Source organism: Myxocyprinus asiaticus, chromosome 50 (assembly GCF_019703515.2).
Source record: "Myxocyprinus asiaticus isolate MX2 ecotype Aquarium Trade chromosome 50, UBuf_Myxa_2, whole genome shotgun sequence".
In the NCBI taxonomy this organism is placed as follows: domain Eukaryota; kingdom Metazoa; phylum Chordata; class Actinopteri; order Cypriniformes; family Catostomidae; genus Myxocyprinus; species Myxocyprinus asiaticus.
In genome coordinates this window covers 23,839,637-23,867,550 of record NC_059393.1, presented here as the reverse complement: position 1 = coordinate 23,867,550, position 27,914 = coordinate 23,839,637, and the positions used below count along the sequence as shown (strand labels likewise).

Here is a 27,914-nt window from a genome sequence, read left to right as displayed (position 1 = left end):
TTACCCCAACGTGACTCTACCCTCCCTAGCAACCAGGCCAATTTGGTTGCTAAGGAGACCTGGCTGGAGTCACATGGTTCTTAATCATTTTGGAACTTGACAGCCCCAGTCCTCATTATATGGAAAAGAGCGGCCAGTGTATTGTTAAGTCATTAATTTTTCACAAGAAAGTCATGCTGGAATAAATACTGACCAGACTGACCATCCACTTGCTTTATTAGTTTCTATTAAACAAATAATAATTTGTAAAAAAAAAAAAAATGTTCAAATGAAAGTGGAATAGCAAGAATATTCTAACTGTGTATCACTGTTTGACTGATGGTGATTTCGGAGTTCGTCTTTTCTGCTCAAGTTTTCTGGATCTGATGTCATAAACCAGAACAACAACAGCAGCCACAGCAGCCACGCCCATCAGAGCAGAGACGACTAATCGGATCACAGCTTCAGTAGTGTCACAAGAGCACACACAGTCTGAGGGAACATAGACTGAAACAGAAAGCATTTCATGCATACTTCAGTTTATTAGGGTTCCGTTTCATGATCTAAACTCAATCTACAGTCAGATCTGTAACCAACAACACAGATAAATAAACTCTAATATCACCACTGATATACCTGAACACGTCTGACAGCCTTCAGTAATGTTGAGATGTTTAGTCTGGTTTCTGATGGGATTGTTGATCACACAGCTGTAGGTGTTGTTCTCCTGATATTCCACCTCCAGAGGTAGAGAGAGACTGCTGTTGAGATCAGACACACTGATGGAGGAGAATAAACTGTTTCCTTTGTACCAGGAGAGAGTCACCTGTCTTACATTCACCACTGAACACACCAACACACATTTAGATGAACTTTCAGATGATGAAGGGTTTTGAGGACAGTAACTGGTGATGACAGGAATGGGCAGAGGAGCTGGAAAACATAAGAGAATAAAGAGAAATCAGAGTAAATAAAACAATAACAGAGAAATAAGATGCCTTATTTGTCTGTTTGTTAGTATGTCAAATGAGAGTTTGTGTTTTGTTCAAAATTACATATTGCAGGACAGATTTCATAGTAATGTTCATTTATATTTAAGGCATTTAGCAGACACTTTATTCAAGTGTGAGAGTGCCATGCTCAACAGATGCCAAGTACACTGTTCAGAAATGTACTGACAAGAATAATGAAGTACCTGCATCTGGAAGAGGCTGTACTCACCATAAACAATAACATTAAACATTTTCCTTGACACCTTATTTCCAATGATCTGTGCTTTATACAATCCAGAGTGTTCAGTTTTGATGTTTGTGATAGTGAGAGATCCAGTCTGATCATCCAGATGAAGTTTGTTTCTGAATCCTTCAGGACTTTTAGATGTAGAGATGATTTTAGCTGTTCTATTAACATCAGCAACACGAGTGTCTTCAGCTCCAAACCTCCACAGTATCAGATCATCTCCTTGAATTTTTGAAACATCAGTGTCTAACGTGACAGAATCTCCCTCCATCACGTACACCATCTTTATTTCATCTGTCTCAACGCCAAACACACCTGGAAAACATATGGAACAGATCACAGCTGTGATATAACTTTAGGTTCTCTAAAACTGTAACTAAAATTCATTGTAGTTTCAATGCATTTACAACTGAATCATTGGATACATAAACTAAAAACTGGAATCTTTAAACTGGGGTAAAAATGCAAAGAAAAATTACGAACAACCTATATAACGTCAGCTTAGATACTAAAGCAGCAAAATGAAAAAAGTTCAAAAAAATGTTTTAACGTTGTTAGTTGTAAAAAAATATATGAAATAAAAAGTAAAGAAATACTAACGGAGGTTAATCAGGATTTAGAAAGAGATTCTTCTACAAGACAGTGAAGTAACTTGCTTTTTTCTAGTCAAAATGAATTTTTGTGGTAATCAATATTATGCCACAAATGCTGTTAATTGAGCTTAACTTGTAATGAACCAGGAATATCCCTTTAAGTGAAAAGTATTTTGGTTAAACTAAAGTATACAGCATGTTGAAGGGAAGATATAAGCTGTAGAGCAGGGCTATTCAACTTCTGAAAGGTCATTTTTTATAGTAAGAATGTTGGAATGTTAGTTAACAGGATAGTTCACCTAAAAATGAAAATTCTGTCATTATTTACTCACCTTCATGCTGTCCCAGAAGTGTATAACTTTCTTCTGCTGAAGATCAATATTTAAGTCCTCGGCTTTTTCACTATAGTAAATCTCCACTTAAATAAAAAATGACTTAAACATTGTTCTGCTTCTCACCCACACCTATCATATCACTTCTGAAGACATGGATTTAACCACTGGAGTCTTATAAATTCCTTATATGCTGCCTTTATGTGCTTTTTTGGAGCTACAAAGTTCACTTGCATTGTAAGGACCTACAGAACTGAAATATTCTTCTAAAAATCTTCGTTTGTATTCTGCAGAGGAAAGAAAGTCATACACATCTGGGATGCCATGAAGGTGAGTAAATGATGAGAGAATATTAATTTTTGGGTGAACTAACCCTTCAAGAATTATTTTAAACATAAGGGGTGTAACAGTTTGATTTTCTAATATAGATCAGTTCTGTTGTCACTGTAACTGTCAACTAACAAACACCATGAGTGTTCAACATCACATACACCAGAGATGTGTTCAAAAACAAGAGCGATATATCCCCCCACCCCTTTAGTGTTCTGTTCTTTTTTCCTGTAAATGTTGTTGTCATGACAAGTATATATATATCTCTGATGAGCTATTCAAGATATTGGACAGATTCACGCCATGTTGAGGGAGATTGCCAGCACATGTTTGATTGACAGACCGCGTGTGAGCGCACTCAGGGTTGCCAGGTCTCTGTTACGAAACCAGCCCAATAGCCAATCAAAACTAGCCCAAAACTAGCCCAGCAGCCAATCAAAACTAGCCCAAAACTAGCCCAGCAGCCAATCAAAACTAGCCCAAAACTAGCCCAATAACCTATACAATTAGCCCAATAGCCAATCAAAACTAGCCCAATAGGCAATCAAAACTATTCCAAAACTAGCCCAACAACCAATCAAAACTAGCCCAAAACTAGCCCAACAACCAATCAAAACTAGCCCAAAACTAGCCCAACAGCCAATCAAAACTGGCCCAAAACCAGCCCAATAGCCAATCAAAACTAGCCCAATAGCCAATCAAAACTATCCCAAAACTAGCCCAACAGCCAATCAAAACTAGCCTAAAACCAGCCCAATAGCCAATCAAAACTAGCCCAATAGCCAAACAAACTAGCCCAAAACCAGCCCAATTGCCAACCAAAACTAGTCCAATAGCCAATCAAAACTAGCCCAATAGCCAATCAAAACTAGCCCAATTGCCAAACAAACTAGCCCAAAACCAGCCCAATTGCCAATCAAAACTAGCCCAATAGCCAATCAAAACTAGCCCAAAACTAGCCTAATTGACAGTCAAAACTAGCCCAATAGCCAATCAAAACTAGCCCAAAACTAGCCTAATTGCCAGTCAAAACTAGCCCAATAGCCAATCAAAACTAGCCCAAAACCAGCCCAATAGCCAATCAAAACTAGCCCAAAACTAGCCCAGTAACCTATACATTTAGCCCAGTAGCCAGTCAAAACTATCCCAAAACTAGCCCAGTAGTCCACTTTCTGATGATTTCCCTTCATTTGTAGGCCTCGTTGAGAGCGCAATGCAGCGCATAATAAGAATTCCAGAATACACCAATTTGAGACATTTTCCGTGTGATAAATTGGCCAATGTAAATCTAATATTTTCCTAAACAATGAACTCTGAGGTTGATCATAAATGGAAAATGCTTCTGTACTGCAGATATACTGCATTTCATGTGAAAATTTAATTCAAACATTTAATTCAAATATAATTCATACTAGAGATGCACAGATAGCATTTTACGAGAATGTTTATGAATACTGATACTTTCTTTTGATACTCACAAGGAGCATAACTTCACTATTAATAACAAAATACAGGACACTATTGATCACCAAGGTAACATAACATAAAAATAGCTGTTTTTTATGAAGTGTAATTTTATTGGGTAAGCGATAATGAAACTTTATACATAGTTTATGAAACACAGATACTATAATTATAATAGTCATTTTCATGTAAAACAAAGAGCTTTTATTAATTTCCCTGCCGTTGGGTTATTCACATTTTCTCTTTATCATTTCCATTCAGTGCACACATACACACACACACACACACCTGGTGCACATGTACTGCGTATGACCGTCGCTCTCATAACATCAGCCATGCTCAGATATTATTTAGATTATTATAATTTTATTTATTTTTTTTTTGCAACATCATCTTGCAGTTGAATTCCCTCTCTAAAGTGAATCAGCAATGTAGAAAACTAGCATAAATCCTCATGAAAATGGACACCTCACAATTCATACAGATTTAATAGGCTGCTGATAAATATATCTCCGATGATGATGATGACCTCCCTCACCATTCTAAACAGCAGTGTGGCAGCAGTGGAGCCATTCAGGTTCCTGGGCTCTACCATGCTCAATGGGGCAATTTAACTGTTCATGAGATGGATAGCCTGAGGGAAAAAAAACTGTTCCTGTGCCTGACGGTTCTGGTGCTCAGAGCTCTGAAGCGTCGGTCAGAAGGCCAGTAGGAGACCCACATTGACACTGACCGCACGACATTGTGAAAAAGGCCCAGCAGAGGTTGTACTTCCTTCGCCAGCTGAGAAAATTCAACCTGCCACAGGCGCTGCTGATGTAGGTCTACTCAGCAGTCATTGAGTCTGTCCTCTGCATTTCAACAACTGTCTGGTTTGGTGCAGCTACGAAATCAGACATCAGAAGACTACAAAGGACAGTTCGGACTGCTGAGAGGATTATTGGTTTTTACTTTGTTCTAAAGTAAAGAGATACAAAAGCATTTTTAACTTACCATCAAGGCACCACAAGCACGAACAGAGCAATACAAAGGTGTGAGCCATTTTAACAGTCGGCTGAACAGTCCAAAGAGTCAGTCAGCATCACTCGAAATGTCTGAAAACACTAAGACTGACCAGGTGTTGCATGTGAATCCTCCCCTGACAGGATGTGAACATCCTCCCAGTGCATGCACATTTCCTGTGGTTGCATTTGTTTGTTTTTTTCACATATAGCTCACAAAATATTCTTATGTTCATTACTGTTGTTGTGATTTTTTTCAGAGGGTATTTTTAAGGACAGGTAGTGATTATAAAAGGAAGTGAAATAAAAGGGAGTGGGAATGTGATATGTATTTCTCTAATGTTTTTCAATGTCAAAATCACTTCTCTTTTCAGGGAAATAAAGTTTCATTTTCTATTGTTTTACATGACATAAATGATGTCTTAAACACCATATAACATTGTGTTTTGTTTTTTCTGTATGTTTCTGTTCAGAATGTTGCACTTGCTTGTTTCAGTCTACTGGTGTGTTATTTAGGGGTTTGAATCAGCTGTTGGTGTATAGAGCAAAAAAAAAAAAAAAAAGTTAGGATCCTTTTTGAACTTTTACCTGTAATTCTTACTGTTTTTCATCAGCTACATTAATAACAGTAAAGCTAGAGGGAAGTTAGACGTATTCCACTTACAAACAACACAACCACAGACGGAAACTCACATGCGCACACACTTATAAATGTTATAAACCTTTTTGTCCACTCAACAGATCAAACCACATTTCTGTACAGATGTAAAGAAATAAGACCACAGGAGGTTTCACAATGTCTCAGTCACAATGAATTCAGTGGCATTACATGATCACATTTATTTTCACTCTGCACACACACTGAGGTGTTCTGCTGGTCTGATTTAATAGAAAGCAGAAGTAACAGACCAAAGTTTTGGTGCTTCTATAATAGTAGAGAGGAGTAACTTTTATTTACTGTGGGCAGTGTTGCAGGACTACAAATACTACATCACTAAACAATTGAATGATCTGAGTGAAAAACAAAAACTTTTCGGTGAAAACTGTTTTTGACAGTAACTTAAAGGGATAGTTCACCCAAAAATGTAAATTCTCTCTTCATTTACTCACCCTTATCCCAGATGTGCATGACTTTCATTCTTCTGCAGAACACAAATGAAGATTTTTAGAAGAATATTTCAGCTCTGTTGGTCCATACAATGCAAGTGAATGGTGACCAAAACTTTGAAGCTTCATAAAGCACATAAAGGTAGTATAAAAGTAATCCACAAGACTCCAGTGGTTAAATCCATGTCTTCAGAAGTGATATGATAGATGTGTGTAAGAAACAGATCAATATTTAAGTCCATTTTACTATAAATCTCCACCTTTGACCAGCCCCGACCAATAGGTGGCTGAATGTAAAAGTAAAATTGAAAGTGTAGTTTTACAGTAAAAAGGACTTAAATATTTATCTGTTTCTCATCCACACCTATCATATCACTTCTGAAGATTTAACCACTGGAGTCATGGATTACTTTTATGTTTCCTTTATGTGCTTTTTGGACCTCCTGAGTTCTGGTCACCATTCACTTGCATTGTGAGGACCTACAGAGCTGAAATGTTATTCTAAAAATCTTTGTGTTCTGCAGAAAAGAGAAAGTCATACACATCTGGGATGACATGAGTGTTAGTAAATGATGAGAATTTTTGGATGAACTATTCCTTTGAATAAAACAAAACCTATTGCAACAATACATGCTTGGAGAAGAAATTATAAAGAGAGTGAAAGATTTTGAGTCAGGTTCGGGCTTAAAATCTGATGGTACCATGGGTGGGTTACATGGTCATCTTAGGCTGGATTTGGCTTTTATGTTTGTTTTTCCAACAGGGAAGGGCAGAAATGACTAGAGGAACCCTGTACACATTCCTTTGGGATATCTTTGCTATCTTGTAGACGAGCACATTACAGATAGATGTTTACTACCCTCTGCCGGTATTAAAAAAGAATACAAAATACTTTCCAATCATGGTGCCAAATTGCGCAATTCTTTCACGAGCCATCCATAGATTTGGATTCTACTGACTGGAAGTTTTTAGCAATGTCCATTATTTGGCTTCCTCTACTTTTATTCAGAACATGGATTTAACGGCTTCGTTCCATTTTCATGAGTGCAGATACCGTTTATCAGTAATGTCAGTCGGTGAAATCCATCGGTATCAGTCGGTGTTGTACTTCAGGTGTGGTTAAGAAAAGGAGCGCTCAGAAATACATGGGAGCAGTTTATTAACTTTATGAATTCCTCTTCATAAACGGAAATTTTAATGAACTCTACATCGAAATGAAGAACCCGTTTCCCCTCTTTTTATTATTTTTTCATCTCGAAGGTAAGACGTAAATTTTACTTTCGATTTGACTTTTAAATACACCTCTGACGAGTCAGCGCTAACATTTTATACTAATGCTAAATTTCTAAGGTGTTCTGAGTGTTTTTTGAATGTTGTTAAGTGGTTGCTAAGGTGTTCTGAGTGTTTTTAGAATGTTGTTAAGTGGTTGCTAAGGTGTTCTGACTGTTTTTAGAATGTTGTTAAGTGGTTTCTAAGGTGTTCTGAGTGTTTTTAGAATGTTGTTAAGTGGTTGCTAAGGAGTTCTGACTGTTTTTTAGAATGTTGTTTAGTGGTTTCTAAGGTGTTCCGAGTGTTTTTAGAATGTTAAGTGGTTTCTAAAGTGTTCTGAGTGTTTTTAGAATGTTGTTAAGTGGTTGCTAAGGTGTTCTGACTGTTTTTAGAATGTTGTTAAGTGGTTTCTAAGGTGTTCTGAGTGTTTTTAGAATATTGTTAAGTGGTTGCTAAGGAGTTCTGACTGTTTTTTAGAATGTTGTTTAGTGGTTTCTAAGGTGTTCCGAGTGTTTTTAGAATGTTAAGTGGTTTCTAAAGTGTTCTGAGTGTTTTTAGAATGTTGTTAAGTGGTTTCTAAGGTGTTCTGACTGTTTTTAGAATGTTGTTAAGTGGTTTCTAAGGTGTTGTGAGTGTTTTTAGAATGATGTTAAGTGGTTTCTAAGGTGTTCTGACTGTTTTTAGAATGTTGTTAAGTGGTTTCTAAGGTGTTCTGACTGTTTTTAGAATGTTGTTAAGTGGTTTCTAAGGTGTTGTGAGTGTTTTTTAGAATGTTGTTAAGTGGTTTCTAAGGTGTTCTGAGTGTTTTTAGAATGTTGTTAAGTGGTTTCTAAGGTGTTCTGACTGTTTTTAGAATGTTGTTAAGTGGTTTCTAAGGTGTTCTGAGTGTTTTTAGAATGTTGTTAAGTGGTTTCTAAGGTGTTCTGACTGTTTTTAGAATGTTGTTAAGTGGTTTCTAAGGTGTTGTGAGTGTTTTTAGAATGTTGTTACGTGGTTTCTAAGGTGTTCTGACTGTTTTTAGAATGTTGTTACATGGTTTCTAATGTATTCCGAGTGTTTTTAGAATGTTGTTAATGGTTTCTGTTGTATTCTGAGTGGTCTTTAGAATGTTGTTAAGTGGCTTATATCCTTAATTTTTCACAATGCCAATATGCATGAAATCATCAGACTGAGTAAAATCAATATGTTAAAGTTTTCACAAATCCAGTTTTGTGTGAAACTAGTGTTTTTCCATCATAATTATCATGTTTCCAGAATGTAACATCTCAAAACCTGTAACTCAGATTTTTCAGGTAAACTGTTGACTCCAGAACTCAAAAAATGGTTAAGAGACAAAAGCTGATCTGTGTAACAATTCACAAATCATCAAGGTGTTTTTGAGCCTACCAGGACCTGAGAAGATGGTCAGTTTTTATATTTATATGCTGATTTCCTATTATAACTCAAGGCAATGGGGGTAGAGCAGTAAGACGCAATCAAACGTGACCAAATGTGATTGTGAAAGTTTTCACAAATCAGACTCTATCTAAAACAAATAAGTTTGCATGACTGCAAGACTGGTCAAGATGAGAGTGGTTTCAGTCTTCTAGGTGTTCAACTTTTGGAGCAATTTGCATTAGAAAATGAAGAGTCGTAAAATTTAAATGACCAATTGCAGAGCGGAGGATGATGTCATCTGAATTCACAATCATGAAGAATAACATGCAACATTATTTACATGTCTACGACAGCGCATAGCGTGTTTATAGCCAATCAAAATATGAATTTCAAACCGCAAACTATCTTTACCGCGGTTGTAGTTAAATAAACCAAAAAAAGTCAGTTGAGTTGTTTATAGTTTATTGATGGCCACAGCTTGCACAGGAAGTAAAAACAGGTGCCTTCCTGTGTCACCAGTCAACACAGTCTTGTAAAGCCATCATCAACAGAACTGAATGTCAAACAAAAACAGTTAAAAAACAGAAATTCTCAGTAAAGTATCTATCATGATATTTGGAGCAGAGACATGTCCAACCACAACTTAGCATTTTACTAATACTTAGCTTGTTAGCTTGTGGAAACAGATCATGTTATAAACCACATAGGCGACAGTACGTGACAGTACTGGAAGTACAGAAAGTTTATGACCTTATCACTTTTCTCAAATGAACACTGCGTGCATGACAAAACACTCTAATTTAACATACAGAACAAGCTAGTAATGAGCTAATTAGTGTTAGCTTGCTAAAAGCCATTTACATACATTTGTCAAAAATCTTGTTTCCAGGACAAGAATCAGGAGAAAAATGACTGGCCTGCCTAAATTGCTCAAAGCTTGCTCCTTTGGAGGATGAGATGTTAAGGAAATCTCATCTGTAACTCTCCACTTTTTTAAAGAGATAAACACGGCTAACTACTCTATATATAACACAAACATAGTGTAGAGTATCTCCAGCAAAAACAGAGAGATTTCTGAAAACCGTAAAGGTTAATGAGGTGTGTCCTTCGCTCAGCGAAGAGAGCGCTCTTTATGAAAAAAGGAGCATACACTGCCAGAGGGGGTGTCGGTAATGACGCCCCACAGATCTCATTATCAAGGTTATTGATTCGATCGGACCACCTGCTTTCACACTGATGCTTTATCCAGTTTCTCTTCTTAACAGGCAACAAGCTGCCAGAGCTGCCTCTGAGGGACAGTCCATTTCGACAGTCCATTTCTGACACACACACAGGCTCTGTTCCAAAACGTAGTGAGCTGCCTGTATAGCGCATTATAGGCAAGGTCCTGATGCGAAGGCTGTTCAAAAAGCTAACTGTATTGCCTTCTTAGATACCGTATTTTTTTCAGATTCTAATGATAGTACTGCCTATGTAGAGCGTTTCAAAGGAGTCACTGAGGTTTTAATTCCGTTAGGACGTTGACCGAATGCGTCTAAAAAGCTAGACACAGTGCAAAGAATATTTCCATTGTGCACCATGGCACTTTAAAGACTGTCATGGCATTATCATGGTGCACATGGCTGGGTGTAAGGGGGGGCCAGCGGGGACATTGCCCCCCTAGATTTTCCTTGTGCCCCCCCCCCCAGTTCCGGTTGGATGGCGAAACGATCAAAGGGGCCCTTCCTATCCCTGTCCGACAAAGAGACAAGCACTTTCCCAGATTATTTAGCAGAGATGGGCCACTTCTATTAAAATGAATGGGAAAAAGTGGAACGCCCAACAGTCAACGGATGTAGAAATAAAGTCCTGCCTTACAGGTAAAAGAGCCAATCACCTTTTAGATACAAACATCACCTGTCAATCAACTCTAGAACGTGCATGCACATTAGCTATACAAGCCTGGAAAATTGTGTTTTTTAGTGTAATATGAGGTAAAGAATCACAATGTATGATGTATCATATGATGCGTTGCAAGCTCCGACACAACATAGCAATGGTTTGTTTGTTTTGTTTACAATTCTTATGTTTTTTGTCTTGGATGTTGTCTGCCTTATTGTTTACGACAGACAAACACTTTTGGACATTGGTTCAGCGATCTCACACCGAAAACCGGACTTCACATTCCTCAATGCCGACCCGCTGTTTACAAACACGCAAGCGGAGCCCTTTGTCTGGGCAGCACGGCCGCGGAAACGCAGGAGGAAAAGGGGAAACAGAGCCGGCGTTCTCATCAGAGTAAGACGCCGCGCAAATCGACCCCCGCTACCCACTATTCTACTGGCAAATGTTCAGTCTCTGGATAACAAGCTCTGCGAGCTGAAAGCGCGGATCTCTTTCCAACGAGAGACGAGGGACTGCTGCATTATCTGCCTTACGGAAACTTGGATGTCTGCGGAGATTCCAGACTCAGCCATTGAACCCGCGGGGTTCTCCATGCTCCGAGCGGACAGAGCGAAAGACCTCTCAGGTAAAACTAGAGGAGGTGGTGTATGTTTTATGATCAACAAATCCTGGTGTGATCAAAGGAACGTACATTCCATCAAGTCTTTCTGTTCTCCTGATCTGGAATTTCTTATGCTTCTGTGTCGACCATTCTGGCTACCGAGGGAATTCACAGCGGTCATTATCACTGCTGTGTACATTCCCCCACAAGCCGACACAGACCGGGCACTCAAGGAACTGTATGGGAGTATAAGTGAGCAGGAAACCGCGCACCCTGAGGCCGCGTTTATTGTGACCGGGGACTTTAATAAAGCCAGTTTAAAATCAGTCGCACCAAAATATCACCAGCACATTAGTTTCAACACACGAGGGGACCGGGTTTTGGACCATTGCTACTCTCCGTTCCGGGATGGCTACAAATCCCTCCGCCGCCCACCATTTGGCAAATCGGACCACTCTTCCATTCTGCTTCTGCCCGCTTACAGGCAGAAATTGAAACAGGAAGCACCCACCCTCAGAACGATCCAGTGCTGGTCGGACCAATCAGACTCTACGCTACAGGACTGTTTTGATCGCACGGACTGGGAGATGTTCCGGTCCGCCTCTGATGACGACATCGAGCTTTACGCTGATAGCGTAATGTGTTTCATCAGAACGTGCGTAGAGGACGTCGTTCCGACCAGAACTGTACGAATCTATCCGAATCAGAAGCCGTGGATCAATAGCGATGTTCGCGCGGCACTTAATGTGCGGACCTCCGCTTTTAATTCCGGGAACGCGGAGGAGCATAAACAAGCCAGTTATGCCCTCCGAAAAACTATCAAAACAGTAAAACGCCAATACAGGAGCAAAATTGAAGGACAGTTTAACACCACCAACTCTAGAAGCATGTGGCAGGGAATTAACATCATCACGGACTTTAAAGGGAATAAAAACTCCGCCATGAACACCGCTGCCTCTCTACCGGATGAGCTAAATACTTTTTATGCTCGTTTCGAGGGAAATAACACCGCCCTCGCGGAGAGAGCTCTCACGGCCGAAGCTACAGAGGTTAGTTCACTCTCCGTCTCTGTAGCGGATGTAACCCGATCCTTCCGACGGGTGAATATCCGCAAAGCCGCGGGTCCAGATTGCATTCCGGGCCGCGTCATCAGAGCGTGCGCGAACCAGCTGGCTGGTGTTTTTACGGACATTTTCAACCTTTCCCTCTCTTTGTCTGTAGTCCCCACATGCTTTAAAACATCCACCATTGTGCCTGTTCCAAAACAATCAAAAATAACTTGTTTAAATGACTGGCGTCCTGTTGCTCTGACCCCCATCATCAGCAAATGTTTTGAGAGACTAATCAGAGATTACATCTGCTCTGTATTACCACTCAGTCTTGACCCGCTGCAGTTTGCATACCGCAACAACCGCTCCACTGATGATGCCATTGCATCTACAATACACACTGCTCTCTCCCACCTGGAAAAAAAGAACACTTATGTGAGAATGTTGTTTGTAGACTACAGCTCAGCATTCAACACCATAGTGCCCTCCAAGCTAGATGAGAAACTCCGGGCTCTGGGCTTAAACAGCTCGCTGTGCAGCTGGATCCTGGACTTCCTGTCAAGCAGACTCCAGGTGGTTAGAATAGGCAGCAACATCTCCTCATCACTGACCCTCAACACTGGAGCCCCGCAGGGCTGTGTTCTCAGCCCACTACTGTATTCCCTGTACACACATGACTGTGTGGCAACACATAGCTCCAATGCCATCATTAAGTTTGCTGATGACACGACGGTGGTAGGTCTGATCACTGACAATGATGAAACAGCCTACAGAGAGGAGGTGCACACTCTGACACACTGGTGTCAGGAGCACAACCTCTCCCTCAACGTCAGTAAGACAGAGAACACAGTCCAATCACCATCAATGGAGCATCAGTGGAGAGAGTCAGCAGCTTCAAGTTCCTGGGTGTCCACATCACTGAGGAACTCACATGGTCCGTCCACACTGAAGTCGTTGTGAAGAAGGCTCATCAGCGCCTCTTCTTCCTGAGACGGCTGAGGAAGTTTGGAATGAACCGCCACATCCTCACACGGTTCTACACCTGCACTGTGGAGAGCATCCTGACTGGCTGTATCTCCGCCTGGTACGGCAATAGCACCGTCCACAACCGCAAAGCACTGCAAAGGGTGGTGCGAACTGCCAAACACATCATCGGAGGTGAGCTTCCCTCCCTCCAGGAAATATATACAAGGCGGTGTGCGAAAAAGCTCGGAGGATCATCAGAGACTCCAGCCACCCGAGCCATGGGCTGTTCTCACTGCTACCATCAGGTAGGCGGTATCGCAGCATCAGGACCCGCACCAGCCGACTCCATGATAGCTTCTTCCCCCAAGCAATCAGACTTCTGAACTCTTGATCTCCCACGATCAAAATACATCAGCCCTGCACTTTATTACACTTTTATCTCACACCGGACTGTCATAAATTATATTACTGTTATTATATTATGTCTCTCTTAACAACTGACTATCAACCGACAGCCTGAATGTCAATACAGTACAATACTGTACATTTTATATATATATATATATATATATATATATATATATATATATATATATATATATATATCTTTTTATATATATTTTAATTTTTAATTTTTATTGAATAATGTGTATCTATATAGTATCTATATAGTAAAAAACAATAAAACAAAACAAAAAAAAAAACAGCATATTGTATACTGTATAGTGTATGTTATTATTTGTATATTGCTGAGTGTAATTATGTGTATAACAGATGTTTAAATTGTGTTGTGTTAATTTGATGTTTTAAGTTGAGTTTAATTATGTATAACAGATGCTTAAATTGTGTTGTGTTAATTTGATGTTATTGTAAATTGGTATATGTCTCATCACTGTCACGACTGCTATGTTGATCGGAACTGCACCCAAGAATTTCACACACCATTGCACTTGTGTATATGGCTGTGTGACAATCAAGTGATTTGATTTTGATTTGATTTGATACCAGTATTGTCAGATTTTATTGCTGATTTGAAATATGTTCATTGATCGTAATCTTGACCAACTGTTTTTGAGACTTTGGTCTTTCCCCATTCAAGTAGATAGGAGCTGCTCTGGCATGACTGGAAATATCCTCCCGATAGCGTTCCAAAGATGACCGACAGTGGACTGACTTGCTAGAAAGACTTTGGCTTAATGTACTGTACATAACTATATGTTAGCCAAATGTAGTTTGGTTTCCTTCTAAAAGTGTAACACTGACTGACATTTGTTTGTTTGAGTGGGAATGGCCTGTTGGACAGTAAAGATGGCTTGAGTGAGTTTGGGGTGGGACTCTGTTTGTACAACCAGTGGAGGACGGGAGCATTTTCTGAAATCTGTTTAAATACAGTGACTGAGTTCGGAATCGCATACTGTGGACCTAATTCATATTATTGCTATCTTTAATTTTTCATGGGTATGAAAACTAGGCTGTGATGGGATAGATTTACAGACTCTTCAATGGGTTGTACTGTAGTGTTTTGGATCCTTCCGCTGATGAACATTGATAAATACATCTTTACAAAAATTTAAGTAGACAAAAAACCTGTGATCTAGGAGCTTAACACTGCTTTATACAGGGTATTCCTCTGAGGCGACATTATCTTACTGTTGTTTATGTCAACTCCGTCAGACACACTAAAAAGCATGCTATTTTAATTTGATCCATCCAACAAGAGTGTAATGTCTTTAATTCTGTAATAATGGTGTTCAGTAAAGAAGTGATCAAATGCATTCTGTTTTCACACTATTCTGAAAATTCTGACAAGTTGTGTTGTACACTGAAGCCATTTTATTTTTTTCCTCAGTTGAAGCTGCCTCTATAACCTAAACTAAAATTATTTTACACTTAACAGAAAATATCACAATGCAGGGGCAGGGCCAGAAGGGGTTGCACGGGGTGCCTGCCACCCTAAAAATGAGCTTTGCCACCCCAAGTCGGATCCCGGTCACGTCCTGGTTTGCAACAGCTTAACACGTCCGTGTCGCACATTGTCCATAACAACCCTCTGACGTCTGGAAGGACACAGCGTTCATCCTCCGCCAAACAACCAAAAAGATGTTTATTTTGTCCATGAGGTGCAAATGTGGAAATAAATTGTGTTAAGAGAAAATAAAAACAAGGTCATTTAAAAACAGTCTAAAAGCTAGAACTGTTGGGTACTAAAACAGTACCAACTCCCCTCCTAGGCACTGAAGCCGTGCAGTCAACCTTGTTTCTCCATGTGCTCCAAACACAATCAATCCATCAGCCATCTTGTTTTCCCCCCTAGTGGCAGCTGGCTTAAATAGGGACATTTCCCCGCCTTTTCCAATTGGAACATACCATTATCTAAATAAAATTAACCCTCACTTCCCATTCCCATACAGTATATAACTGAACAAATACATAAGAACAAAAGATACATGAGAGCCAAAAACAAAGCCAATAAATAGGACGGATAAAACATTTGCACAACAAAACCCCAACAAATATATAAAATGGGTGAGTAAAACAAGAAATAAGTCCTTTAGACACATTAAAATCCCATGATGGAGAACGACCTGCAGGCTTATTCAGGATTATAAAAAAATCTGACGGTGTTGATGCAAAGTGAGGACACAACTTTGATTTTTTTTAATGGAAAATATCATTTAAAGTTTACTTTATGTATTGTTTGATATATTACAAATCTATATTACAAATTACATGTGCTTTCAAGTATAGAGCATGCCAACCCAGTCTCATGAAAATTCTTACGAGTTGGCTATTTCGTATGATTTCGTACAAGTTCTTTCATATAAATTTGTATGATTTCATCACATGCAAATGCCCGGATATCTAATGCGGATGTAAGCATGAGTTTTCGCGGACGAGGCGATAAGGACATGCTTATTAATATTATGCCTTTACCCAAACCCCTTATCTAAACCTAACCGAACAGTAGAGTGTGTAAACATGATAGGAAGCTGTTGTGTGTGACAGAAGCAAGTAATTGTTGTGTAATAGATTAAAATGATGTCCAGTGACGTCATTGGCTGTAGTGAAATTCATAAGATTTCATACAAGTGCAGTTGTGCGATATCATACGAATTAGCCAAATTTAGAAAAGTCGTATGAATCCTTACGATTTCGCTGTGAGAGTGTGTAGGAGCATGCATTTTAAACAATTCTAATGAAACTATTAAAAAATATTAGTAATAATTGCCCTGAGTATGTATGTAACTGGTCCTGCTCGACCCGCTCCAAGCAGGATTCGAACTGGGTCTCTGGCATGGGAGGCGGGCACGATAACAAGGAGGATAAAGACTACAGCCCCTAGCGTCAGTCACAAGTGTGCCTCTTGAGGCCAGGGGAGTGAGGTTTACACACTGCACAGCTACCTACCAGCTGGCTCCCGTTACACTCACCCCATTAAACCTCACTCCCATCTGGACCATTGCACCACTGTAACCGGTCCTGCTCGACCTGCTCCGAGTGGGATTCGAACCGGGGTGTCCAGCATGGGAGGCGGGCGTGCTAACAAGGAGGCTAAATGCTACAGTCCCTAGCGTCAGTCGCGAGTGCACCTCTTGAGGCCAGGGGAGTGAGGTTTACACATCGCACAGATACTTATCAGCTAGCTCCCGTTACATACGGTATACAGTACACATTTCCTTTATATTTAACTTTTTCATCATTTTTATTATTTTATCTCAGTTTGTAATATTGTCCACACTAATGAGTTTTCTTTTGCAAATGCATTAATGTTGCACAAATTTCCGCCTCTCATCCACACTAGAAACAGATACATTCAAAAACACGCTCTAAGAGGCCTACCGCATACATTGGACAAACAATTGTTAAACTGAAAACAAAATTTTCAAAAGAAAACTGGGCTTACTCTTCCATATTTATATAAGTAGCCATTTCAGACTCAGCCAGGGATTTAAATACACAATATAAAAGCCCAAAATAGTCTTGTCCTTTGTCACAAAAATCCACAACTCTGATAGAGGAAGGCAAATGAAATATATATTTTTACACTTCTCTCATTTGTTTATGCAGTCCATTTCTCCTGTGCTGCAATATTCATATAAGCACCAAACCCCTGAAGCAAATATTCACTCTTTTCATGAGATTATTGCTTGAAGATACATGTCCCAGGTGAGGGGTGTGACGTTGTCAGCGGTGGGAGGAATGCACTGCTCATGACAGAGAGGGAAGATAAAACTATCGTTGGTGAATTTGTTTAAATGAACATGTTTATATTGTCTTGTGCATTTTAACTATGACAACTGTGCCATTGCATGCTTTGAGATTCTGAAAACGTTTGTCATGTATGTCAAGAGTAAGGATGCCAAAAGTGACAGTACTTTGTTACCAAGTCAATACTGAAAAATGAAAAAGTACAATCATACCAGCCTTTCTACAGTATTGATAGTACAGAGTACCAACTCTGGTACCTGCATGCTGTCTGACTAAAATATGCTATTTACAAATGAAATTTTGGTATTGAGACAACCCTAGTCAAGAGTGTCCAAGACTTATTGTACAACCTATTGTTTAATGATATTACTGACCATGAGTTTAAAGAAACTGTAACTGAGTAACTGTTCCTGTTTGTTCTCCAGGTGTGTTTGACGATGTAACACATGGAGTGAAGGCAGTGTTAGCGATGGAGGGAGATTCTGTCACTCTACACACTGATGGTATTGAAATACAAAGAGGTAATCTGATACTGTGGATGTTTAAGGACACTCGTTTAACTCAAATGAATTTGGAGACCATTAAGCCCTTATTGTACAATGGTGATGATGAGAAATTCAGAGGCAGACTACACATGGATGATCAAACTGGATCTCTCACCATGACAAACATCACAACTGAACACTCTGGAGTTTATGAACTAGAGATCCACGGCACGAAGGTGTTTTCCAAGCAATTCAATGTTTCAGTCCATGGTGAGTAGCTCAAGTAACAATTATATTATTTAGATCAGCACTCTTACAGAAATTGTAGATGGTCTAAAATTAATTAAGTTTGCACTAAACTACATTTTTAAGCTACTGTTAAGCAATTGTTTTTTTAACACCACCACACAAAAATTGTGGCTATACCACCTGAGAGATAGCACTGAAATAGGTGGCTATAGAAGTCACACCTGGGTGTGTGGGGGATACAGGAATGTATTTTAACAGGAAAAAAACAATTAATGCTTCTCCTTTAATGTTTGGTTTTATGGTTTTCTATAGTCAACTTCAGAGGTGAACCAGGGCCTTAGTATTAAACAAAACACAACCTCCAATTCTGCTCAGAACCAGAAAAAAATTTATACACAAGATATCTATCCCTATAAAATGAAGTTATTTTATACAAACAAAAGCTCTGTGGCTGCATTTGCTTTTGACACCCCTTCATTCAAATTAAGCTAAAAATGCCCAAAAAGGTCAAACAGGCCTACTGAATCAGTTAAATTAAAACTGGTTTTGTTGATATTTCAAAAAGAGTCTACGTTTATTTCTTAACAATGAACCATAGATATCCCTATAATCAGGGGCGGATTTAGGCAAGGGTGACATGGGCAGCCACCCAGAGGGGGCATCTTGCTGGGGGCGGCACGAGGCGCCCACACAGACAAGTGGGCACCCTGAAGTCCACCATCCAACTCATCTCCACCCACCCACAACCCCTTGTCTCCTAAAGATGAATGTAGTTTGGTGCAAAAAGTACAAATCCATCCCAGAACAACAGCAAAGGACCTTGTGAAGATGCTGGAGGAAACAGGTAGACAAGTATCTATATCCACAGTAAAACGAGTCCTACATCAACATAACCTGAAAGGCTGCTCAGCAAGGAAGAAGCCTCTGCTCCAAAACCGGCATAATAAAGCCAGACTACAGTTTGCAAGTGCACATGGGGACAAAGATCTTACTTTTTGGAGAAATGTTCTCTGGTCAGATGAAACAAAAATTTTACTGTTTGGCCATAATGACCATCGTTATGTTTGAAGGAAAAAGGGTGAGGCTTGCAAGCCGAAGAACACCATCCCAACCTTGAAGCATGGGGGTGGCAGCATCATGTTGTGGGGGTGCTTTGCTGCAGGAGGGACTGGTGCACTTCACAAAATAGATGACATCATGAGGAAGGAAAATGATGTGGATATATTGAAGCAACATCTGAAGACATCAGCCAGGAAGTTAAAGCTCGGTCGCAAATGGGTCTTCCAAATGGACAATGACCCCAAGCATACCTCCAAAGATGTGGCAAAATGGCTTAAGGAAAACAAAGTCAAGGTATTGGAGTGGCCATCACAAAGCCCTGACCTCAGTTCGATAGAAAATTTGTGGTCAGAACTGAAAAAGCGTGTGCGAGCAAGGAGGCCTACAAACCTGACTCAGTTACACCAGTTCTGTCTGGAGGAATGGGCCAAAATTCCAGCAACTGATTGTGAGAAGCTTGTGGAAGGCTACCCAAAATGTTTGACCCAAGTTAAACAATTTAAAGGCAATGCTACCAAATACTAACAAAGTGTATGTAAACTTCTGACCCACTGGGAATGTGATGAAAGAAATAAAAGCTGAAATAAATCATTCTCTTTACTATTATTCTGACATTTCACATTCTTAAAATAAATTAGTGATCCTAACTGACTTGAGACAGGGAATATTTTATATGATTAAATGTCATGAATTGTGAAAAACTGAGTTTAAATGTATTTGGCTAAGGTGTATGTAAACTTCTGACATTAACTGTACTGCTCTTAAGAACCCGGACGTGCGGTTGTGTTTCATATGACGTTACTGTATTACCACTTTGCCATTTTTGTGACCTCTGCAAAACTTTTGTCTTTATTTATAAAGCTTGTTAAAATGATACTACTGTTTAATTATCAGGGCCCAAATTTGATTTTTTCTTTCATTAAAGTGATATTTACAATGATGTACTGGTAGGCGTATGTAAATATGTATATAAATATATGTAAATGTCCACGAAAGTCACATCTGTCAATATTTAGGGTATATAGGGTTAGGGTTAGGTGAATTCTTTCATCATTAACTCACCCTCATGTTGTTCCAGATCCGTAAGACTTGCTCTCTTTCTTTTGTGGAACCCAAAAGATGTTACACTGAATCTTAGCTTCAGTCACCATTATAATTTATTCTTTTGTCCATTCAATGAATATCAGTGGTGACTGAGGCTGTCACTCTTACAAACATCTCCTTTTGTGTTCCTTGCAAGAAATGGTCACACAGGTTTAGAACAACATGAGGTAAATAGTAGAAATGGTAGAACATGCTGCCAGTTTTTGGGTGAACTGTCCTTTTAACATCAAGAAAAACCACATTGACAATGTGGGTATTAACAATAAACAAACAGCATTTAGATTTATTAATAAAAGTATCAGAAGACAATCATGGTAACTAAATTCTCTGATGTTTTTTCCAGCTCGTCTGCCCACTTCCTGTGATCAGCAGTAACTCTTCTCAATATTCTTCAAGCTCTAAATGTGTGTTGGTGTGTTCAGTGGTGAATGTGACACAGGTGACTCTCTCCTGGTACAAAGGAAACAGTTTATTCTCCTCCATCAGTGTGTCTGATCTCAACAGTAGTCTCTCTCTACCTCTGGAGGTGGAATATCAGGAGAACAACATCTACAGCTGTGTGATCAACAATCCCATCAGAAACCAGACTAAACATCTCAACATTACTGAAGTCTGTCAGCCGTGTTCAGGTATGACAGCAGTTATGGTATTATTAGCATGATGTTTGTTTATTTACTGTTTATTTTGGTCAGTCACATTCAGGTAGGTCAGTGGTGATGTTAGTGTTTCAGTTACAGTAATGATAACATCTCTCTTTCTCGTTTTAGTACCGGGTCTGTCCTCAGTTTATATAGTGCTGATATGCATCATGCTGCCACTGCTGATTGTGATTGGAGTGGTTTACTATTGCCGCAGGAAGTGTAAAAAAGATCAGAATGGTAAGTGTTACCTAAAGCTACTTCTGCAAGAGAAAAATATGAGCTTTACTGTACAAAAATACTGTTTTTATATGTAAAAAGAAAATATAGAAAATATTGGATTGATCTACATTTTTTAAATCAAGTGATTATTTTCAAACAGGCCAACCTGCTGAAGAAAGTTTTCAGCTAAATTATGGTAAGATACTATTTACAGTGCGCAATAACTCTTTTGTTTTTATGTGTGTTCTATGTGGCTGCATTATGACATCAAACACCTTAAAGGTAAAGTTCACCCCAGCTCACCTGAGTGGAAAACATACCTGCAATTTAGTTGCCTTTTGGCAAAATTTGTTATTCATTCATACATTTTCTAAGCCGCTTTTCCTAAGCTGGGTCGCAGGGTAGCGCTGGAGCCTATCCCAGCTGTCTCTGGGCCGAAGGCAGGCCAGTCCATAAAATGTGTTTTTTTTATTTCTTTCAAAAATATCAGAAAGAAACAATGGCATAGCCCCAGTCATCTCATAAGAGTAAGAATACTTATTCTTACTCAAGTTTCATCACTTTCTACAACCCGTTCTTGCCAAACGCAATGCGATGAGATTCCAGTGATAAAAAACAACAAATTGTCTGTCCACACTAAACACGACTCAGATGAGAAGCGTGGCACAATCACAGAAATCAGAACATATTTGATGTGTAAGTTGTAAGGAAGAGTTCAAAGTGGATGGGGTGTCCACTGCAACGCTGCATTCAGACAAAAACACTAAGTGATGGACAGAAAAGGTCAATGTCGACTTTTTGAATGGTGTCATTAACTTAAGTCTGTGATTATTGTTAAGGTTCAGTCCCTGGCAACGAAGTTGATGAGCGGGATGATGGTAAGATTATGTATTACTGAATCCCTCTGTGTGCATGTGTTGGTAAAAAAAGAACTATATACAACAGATTATGATCTGTGTTTGCTTTCAGCTGAGGTGGAGACATCTAATCAGGAGATTGATTCACAAAAAAGTGAGTTACTTTACAAATGTGTGTGCTGTCAGTCATAAGAAGATACACTTTCTGACAGTTTTTATTGTTAAAACAGGTACGATTCCTGAGGAAGATGATGATAAAGATGACAGTATCTTTTCAAATGATGGTAAGATATTGTACAGCTGAATCCCTCTGCATGGTCATGTTTGTTAAAAGCAGCAATTACAAGAGATTATATGTTTGCTTTCAGCGCAACACTTTCGTCTGCCTTAATGTAATGTCTTTATCTTCATTTTGGGGCAAATATTGATAAATGTGATTAATGTGATTAATTAATCAGCATTGCATTTAATTAATTCAATAATTTTGTTATCAAAAGACGGCCCTAGTCTTTATTGTAATGTTGTGTTTGTATTAGATGTAGACCGATATTTCAGTTTCACCGATTGTTGCTTTTTGGAACTATCGGTTATCAGCAAAAATTCGTTTTCGATAGGTTTTTTATTATTATTCCACCGTGTTACACCGTGACCATGATTCTTCAGTGTCACAGTGGCCTCTAGAGGTGAATTATTTGTTTTTTATCCCCTTTTCTCCCAATTTGGAATGCCCAATTCCCACTACTTAGTAGGTCCTCGTGGTGGCGCAGTTACTCAACTCAATCCGGGTGGCGGAGGACAAGTCTCAGTTGCCTCCGCTTCTGAGACCGTCAATCTGCGCATCTTATCACGTGGCTCCTCGTGCATGACACCGTGGAGACTCACAGCATGTGGAGGCTCATGCTACTCTCCGTGATCCACGCATAACTTACCACGCACCCCATTAAAAGCGAGAACCCCTAATCGCGACCACGAGGAGGTTACCCCACGTGACTCTACCCTCCCTAGCAACCGGGCCAATTTGGTTGCTTAGGAGACCTGGCTGGAGTCACTCAGCACGCTCTGGATTCGAAATCGTGACTCCAGGGGTGGTAGTCAGCGTCAATACTCGCTGAGCTACCCAGGCCCCCATCTAGAGGTGAAATAAAACAAGTCACGTTCGGATTTGCTACATCTAAATCTGTCCTCATTGACAAAATTCATCCATATTTTGATCCTCACTTCAATGAATATTTTATTTGGATTAAATTATCAAGTGTTCTAAATTGAAGTGAGGGCTTGCAAAGAAAATTGTGACTATATCGAAACATGCATCGGCAGCATATACATTGTGTTTCTAAATTCATATGTTGTGAATAATAAACCTTATTCCTCATGAAATCTTATCTGGTGAAACACAGTTACGCACAAAACTCTTCACCTGGTAAATATAAAGGCCATAAATGTGGTAAATACATAAATATAGAGCATTGTAACAGAGCCAAGTTTCTGTCATTTCAAATTAAGAGGCTCTGGTGTGTTTTGGGTTTGTTTATGGTAAAAAGTTCTGTTATGCATCTGAAAGGAAAGATATTTTTTTTTACATTCTATTAATGAATTTTAAAAACGATCGACCGATTAATCTGCTATCTGCCTTTTACGCCACCTTAGTTATTGGTATCGGCAAAATCCACTATCGGTCAACCTCTAGTTTGTATGCATGGTTAAATTTGGCTTGTCCATTCAGATATCAAACACCATCACATAGATTTACACTATTTTATTCAGCAGACACTTTTATCCAAAGCAACAACTAATGAAGAAAACAACAAAAGCATTCATCCTGAGGAGGCAGTAACATAAAACATCTGCAGCACAAAAGTTACAAAATTGCTCGTATGAGCTAGTACAGGGATGTAGGTGAGACTCCGTGAGAAACACAAAGAGAAAAGACCTTATTTACGCTTGCGCCATATTTAAAGTGAATGACAATGAGGCTGTGAGGGATAGACTTACAGTCTCTTCAATGGCACGAATGGTATAAAGCTGTATAAAACTCCTAGATCACATCTGATTTTCCACAACTCATGTTGTCTGGAGTTCTTTGTATACTGAATGTTCTTGGACAGATATTTTATCAATGTTTTGTCTGCGGAAAGATCCAAAAACACTTTAAACTGCAGTACAGCCCACTGAAGAGACTGTACATATAACCCTTACAACCTCATTGTCATTCCCATTAAAAATCAAATATGGCGCTAGCGTGAATAAGGTCTATTTGATTTTGATTTTGTAAATGATTTAACTGATTAACATATCTCACAGATTTAAGGAATCTGTGATTAAGTGAAAAACTGAAAACCTGTAATATGTGAATGGCTCAAACCAAAACTATTACAGGACTCTTTTGCACAACAAACAAAATTAAAGGAATATTCTGGGTTCAATACAAGATAAGCTCATTCGGCAGCATTTGTGGCATAATATTGATTACTACATAAAATAATTCCGACTCGTCCCTCCTTAAAAAAAAAGAAGAAAAAAAAAAGAAAAAATCTGGGTTTCAGTGAGGCACTTACAATGGAAGTCAATGGGGCCAATCCGTAAACGTTAAAATATTCACTGTTTCAAAAGTATAGACACAAGATGTAACAATATGTGTGTTAAGGCTTACTAACCTTTTCTATGTAGTTATATCCAATTTTACAACTTCGTTGCCATGATGACTTAACGCCGTACACCCTTAAACAACCATAAAACGGAGATTTAAAATTTTTTACTCAAATAATATACAAGTTTTAACAGAAGAATTCATGTAAGTGCTTTTATATAATGATTAGCTTCATATTCCTGCCTCTAAACCCTCAAAAAAAATTGGCCACATTCATTTCTACTGTAAGTGCCTCAAGGTAACCTTAAAGGTTCTTTAATACGCTGAAGGAGGAAGCGGGAGCCGGGTGTACAATCCAACGTGAATCTTTTATTTTCACACTTTTCAGTGACGCTAACAATATGATCTGCTTTTCAGCACATGTATTGCACACACGATCACTACTGTGTGCGTCTCTCCCTCGGCGACCTGGACTGCCCCTTTTTATCCCTCTCAGCTCTCACTGCAAACACAAAACAGCTGTTAGAGGTGATTTCCCACAGGTGTCAATCCTTACCGCACTCACTCTCTCGGCCTCGCTCTCTACAGACATCGCTCGGCCACGCCCCCATCACCACACCTTGATTTTTGCTTTTTTTTTAAAGAAAAGAGGACGGGTTTTTTTGGTAATAAACATTATGTCACAAATGCTGTCGATTGAGCTTAACTTGTTTAGAACCCAGACTATTCCTTTATTACACAGGAACAACTCGGATGACTCCTACCAAGCAACAGGTACTAAACTAATCAACAGAAAGAGAGTATTAAGCACACACTTACAGACTACTACTGACTCCTACTGACCAATCGCTTATCCAGAGAAATGCCATTAAAGCAGATATTTTAAATGAAGCACTGCTGTTAAGCTGTTTCACTGAAGAACAAGAGAACTTGAAGACCATGGCAGGAGCGAGTGGTTATAAATATATAATATAAAATATTAGTGAAGAATTAAATTTTGGAGTGCAGCATACTGAAAGGACCTCATTCTATAGTTAATCCCAAAAGGTCTGAAAAACTGTTCCTGTTTGTTCTCCAGATGTGGATGTGTCTGATGCTGAGAGAGATAAAATAAAGACCATGTCAGTAAAGGAGGGAGATTCTGTCACTCTGCAGACTGGGGTTACTGAAGTACAGGAAAACCAGCTGATACAGTGGAAATTTGCTGCTTCCAAAGGATACGATGAAACAGGTGTATTTTGTGTCATAGCTAAATGGAACAGAACGAACAATGAGGAATTCTTATTGAACAAAGGAACATTCAAAAACAGACTGTCACTAACCAACCAGACTGGATCTCTTACCATCACAAACATCCGAGTCAAACACGCCGGGCATTATAAACTACAGATCACCAGCAACAGAAATACATTTCGCACAAAGACATTCAGTGTTTTTGTCTGTGGTAAGTGAGACTGATGAACTGTTACAGTGTATGGATGTGATGGATCATAAAGTCAAGGATCATTGTTTCAAATCAAGAGTCACATCGTGGGGGCCTGTGTAGCTCAGCGAGTATTGACGCTGACTACCACCCCTGGAGTCACGAGTTCGAATCCAGGGCGTGCTTGAGTGACTCCAGCCAGGTCTCCTAAGCAACCAAATTGGCCCAGTTGCTAGGGAGGGTAGAGTCACATGGGGTAACCTCCTCGTGGTCGCGATTAGTGGTTCTCGCTCTCAGTGGGGCGTGTGGTAAGTTGTGCGTGGATCACGGAGAGTAGCATGAGTCTCCACATGCTGTGAGTCTCCGCGGTATCATACACAACGAGTCACGTGATAAGATGCGCGGATTGACGTCTCAGAAGCGGAGGCAACTGAGACTTGTCCTCCGCCACCCGGATTGAGGTGAGTAACTGCGCCACCACGAGGACCTACTAAGTAGTGGGAATTGGGCATTCCAAAATTGGTGAGAAAAGGGGATAAAAAATAAAAAAAGTCACATTGTAATAGTTAAGGATGGGCAACGTGGAGGCGGGAACTGGCTGAACAGTCAACATAAAGGTTTAATGTAAAACTTAACTTAAAACAAGACACACATGCAACATGGCTACGTGCATCTCTCCCGAACTGGCGTCTTCGGTTCCCCTTTATCTCGCTCTCGCGCTGATCGGCTGATTCAGTGCCGGCTGTGCTCCATCACGACCCAGCCATGCCCTCCTCCTGGTCACACACATGATACAGTTTTCCCCTCTGTCAACCATTTTATGTAACCATCCTAATTTTTAGTAAATACACTATATTGCCAAAAGTATTCGCTCACCCATCCAAATAATTGAATTCAGGTGTTCCAATCACTTCCATGGCCACAGGTGTATAAAATGAAGCACATAGGCATGCAGACTGCTTCTACAAACATTTGTGAAAGAATGGGCCGCTCTCAGGAGCTCAGTGAATTCCAGCGTGGTACTGTGATAGGATGCCACCTGTGCAACAAGTCCAGTCGTGAAATTTATATTATAACATTACAACATTTACGGTATTATAACAAAGTGGAAGCGATTGGGAATGACAGCAACTCAGCCACGAAGTGGTAGGCCACGTAAAATGACAGAGCGGGGTCAGCGGATGCTGAGGCGCATAGTGCACAGAGGTCGCCAACTTTCTGCAGAGTCAATCGCTACAGACCTCCAAAGTTCATGTGGCCTGCAGATTAGCTCAAGAACAGTGCGTAGAGAGCTTTATGGAATGGGTTTCCATGGCCGAGCAGCTGCATCCAAGCCATACATCACCAAGTGCAATGCAAAGCGTCGGATGCAGTGGTGTAAAGCACGCCGCCACTGGACTCTAGAGCAGTGGAGACGCGTTCTCTGGGGTGACGAATCACGCTTCTCCATCTGGCAATCTGATGGATGAGTCTGGGTTTGGCGGTTGCCAGGAGAACGATACTTGTCTGACTGCATTGTGCCAACTCTGAAGTTTGGTGGAGGGGGGATTATGGCGTGGGGTTGTTTTTCAGGAGCTGGGCTTGGCCCCTTAGTTCCAGTGAAAGGAACTCTGAATGCTTCAGCATACCAAGAGATTTTGGACAATTCCATGCTCCCAACTTTGTGGGAACAGTTTGGGGATGGCCCCTTCCTGTTCCAACATGACTGCGCACCAGTGCACAAAGCAAGGTCCATAAAGACATGGATGAGCGAGTTTGGTGTGGAAGACCTTGACTGGCCTGCACAGAGCCCTGACCTCAACCCGACAGAGCACCTTTGGGATGAATTAGAGCGAAGACTGCGAGCCAGGACTTCTCGTCCAACATCAGTGTCTGACCTCACAAATGCGC

The 27,914-nt window shown here is 39.9% G+C and overlaps 2 protein-coding genes across 2 annotated transcripts in view; one reads left to right on the top strand and one right to left on the bottom strand.

Moving 5' to 3' along the window:
* Positions 1 to 27,914, top strand: part of LOC127438919 (uncharacterized) — a 67,285-nt gene that overhangs the window by 35,361 nt on the left and 4,010 nt on the right. The window contains exons 9-16 of the mRNA XM_051694824.1: positions 18,024 to 18,155; positions 20,720 to 20,926; positions 21,065 to 21,175; positions 21,318 to 21,353; positions 21,997 to 22,035; positions 22,127 to 22,168; positions 22,245 to 22,298; positions 25,680 to 26,045. Of these exons, the coding sequence (XP_051550784.1) occupies positions 18,024 to 18,155; positions 20,720 to 20,926; positions 21,065 to 21,175; positions 21,318 to 21,353; positions 21,997 to 22,035; positions 22,127 to 22,168; positions 22,245 to 22,298; positions 25,680 to 26,045 (987 nt within the window). The remainder of the gene's footprint in view (positions 1 to 18,023; positions 18,156 to 20,719; positions 20,927 to 21,064; positions 21,176 to 21,317; positions 21,354 to 21,996; positions 22,036 to 22,126; positions 22,169 to 22,244; positions 22,299 to 25,679; positions 26,046 to 27,914) is intronic.
* Positions 43 to 5,068, bottom strand: LOC127439216 (SLAM family member 5-like). The gene is made up of 4 exons (XM_051695369.1): positions 4,931 to 5,068; positions 1,201 to 1,533; positions 616 to 912; positions 43 to 486 (listed from the first exon to the last, which is right to left on the bottom strand). Exons 1-4 carry the CDS (start codon positions 4,977 to 4,979, stop codon positions 305 to 307), a joined length of 861 nt encoding a protein of 286 aa, XP_051551329.1. The 5' UTR covers positions 4,980 to 5,068; the 3' UTR covers positions 43 to 304.

Coding starts and splice junctions, on each gene's coding strand:
- LOC127439216 (XM_051695369.1), bottom strand. CDS start 4,979: ATGGCTCACACCTTTGTATTGCTCTGTTCGTGCTTGTGGTGCCTTGAT. Junction 1,534..4,930: donor GTGCTTGTGGTGCCTTGATG/GTAAGTTAAAAA, acceptor TATGTTTTCCAG/GTGTGTTTGGCGTTGAGACA. Junction 487..615: donor AGGCTGTCAGACGTGTTCAG/GTATATCAGTGG, acceptor TTTCTGTTTCAG/TCTATGTTCCCTCAGACTGT.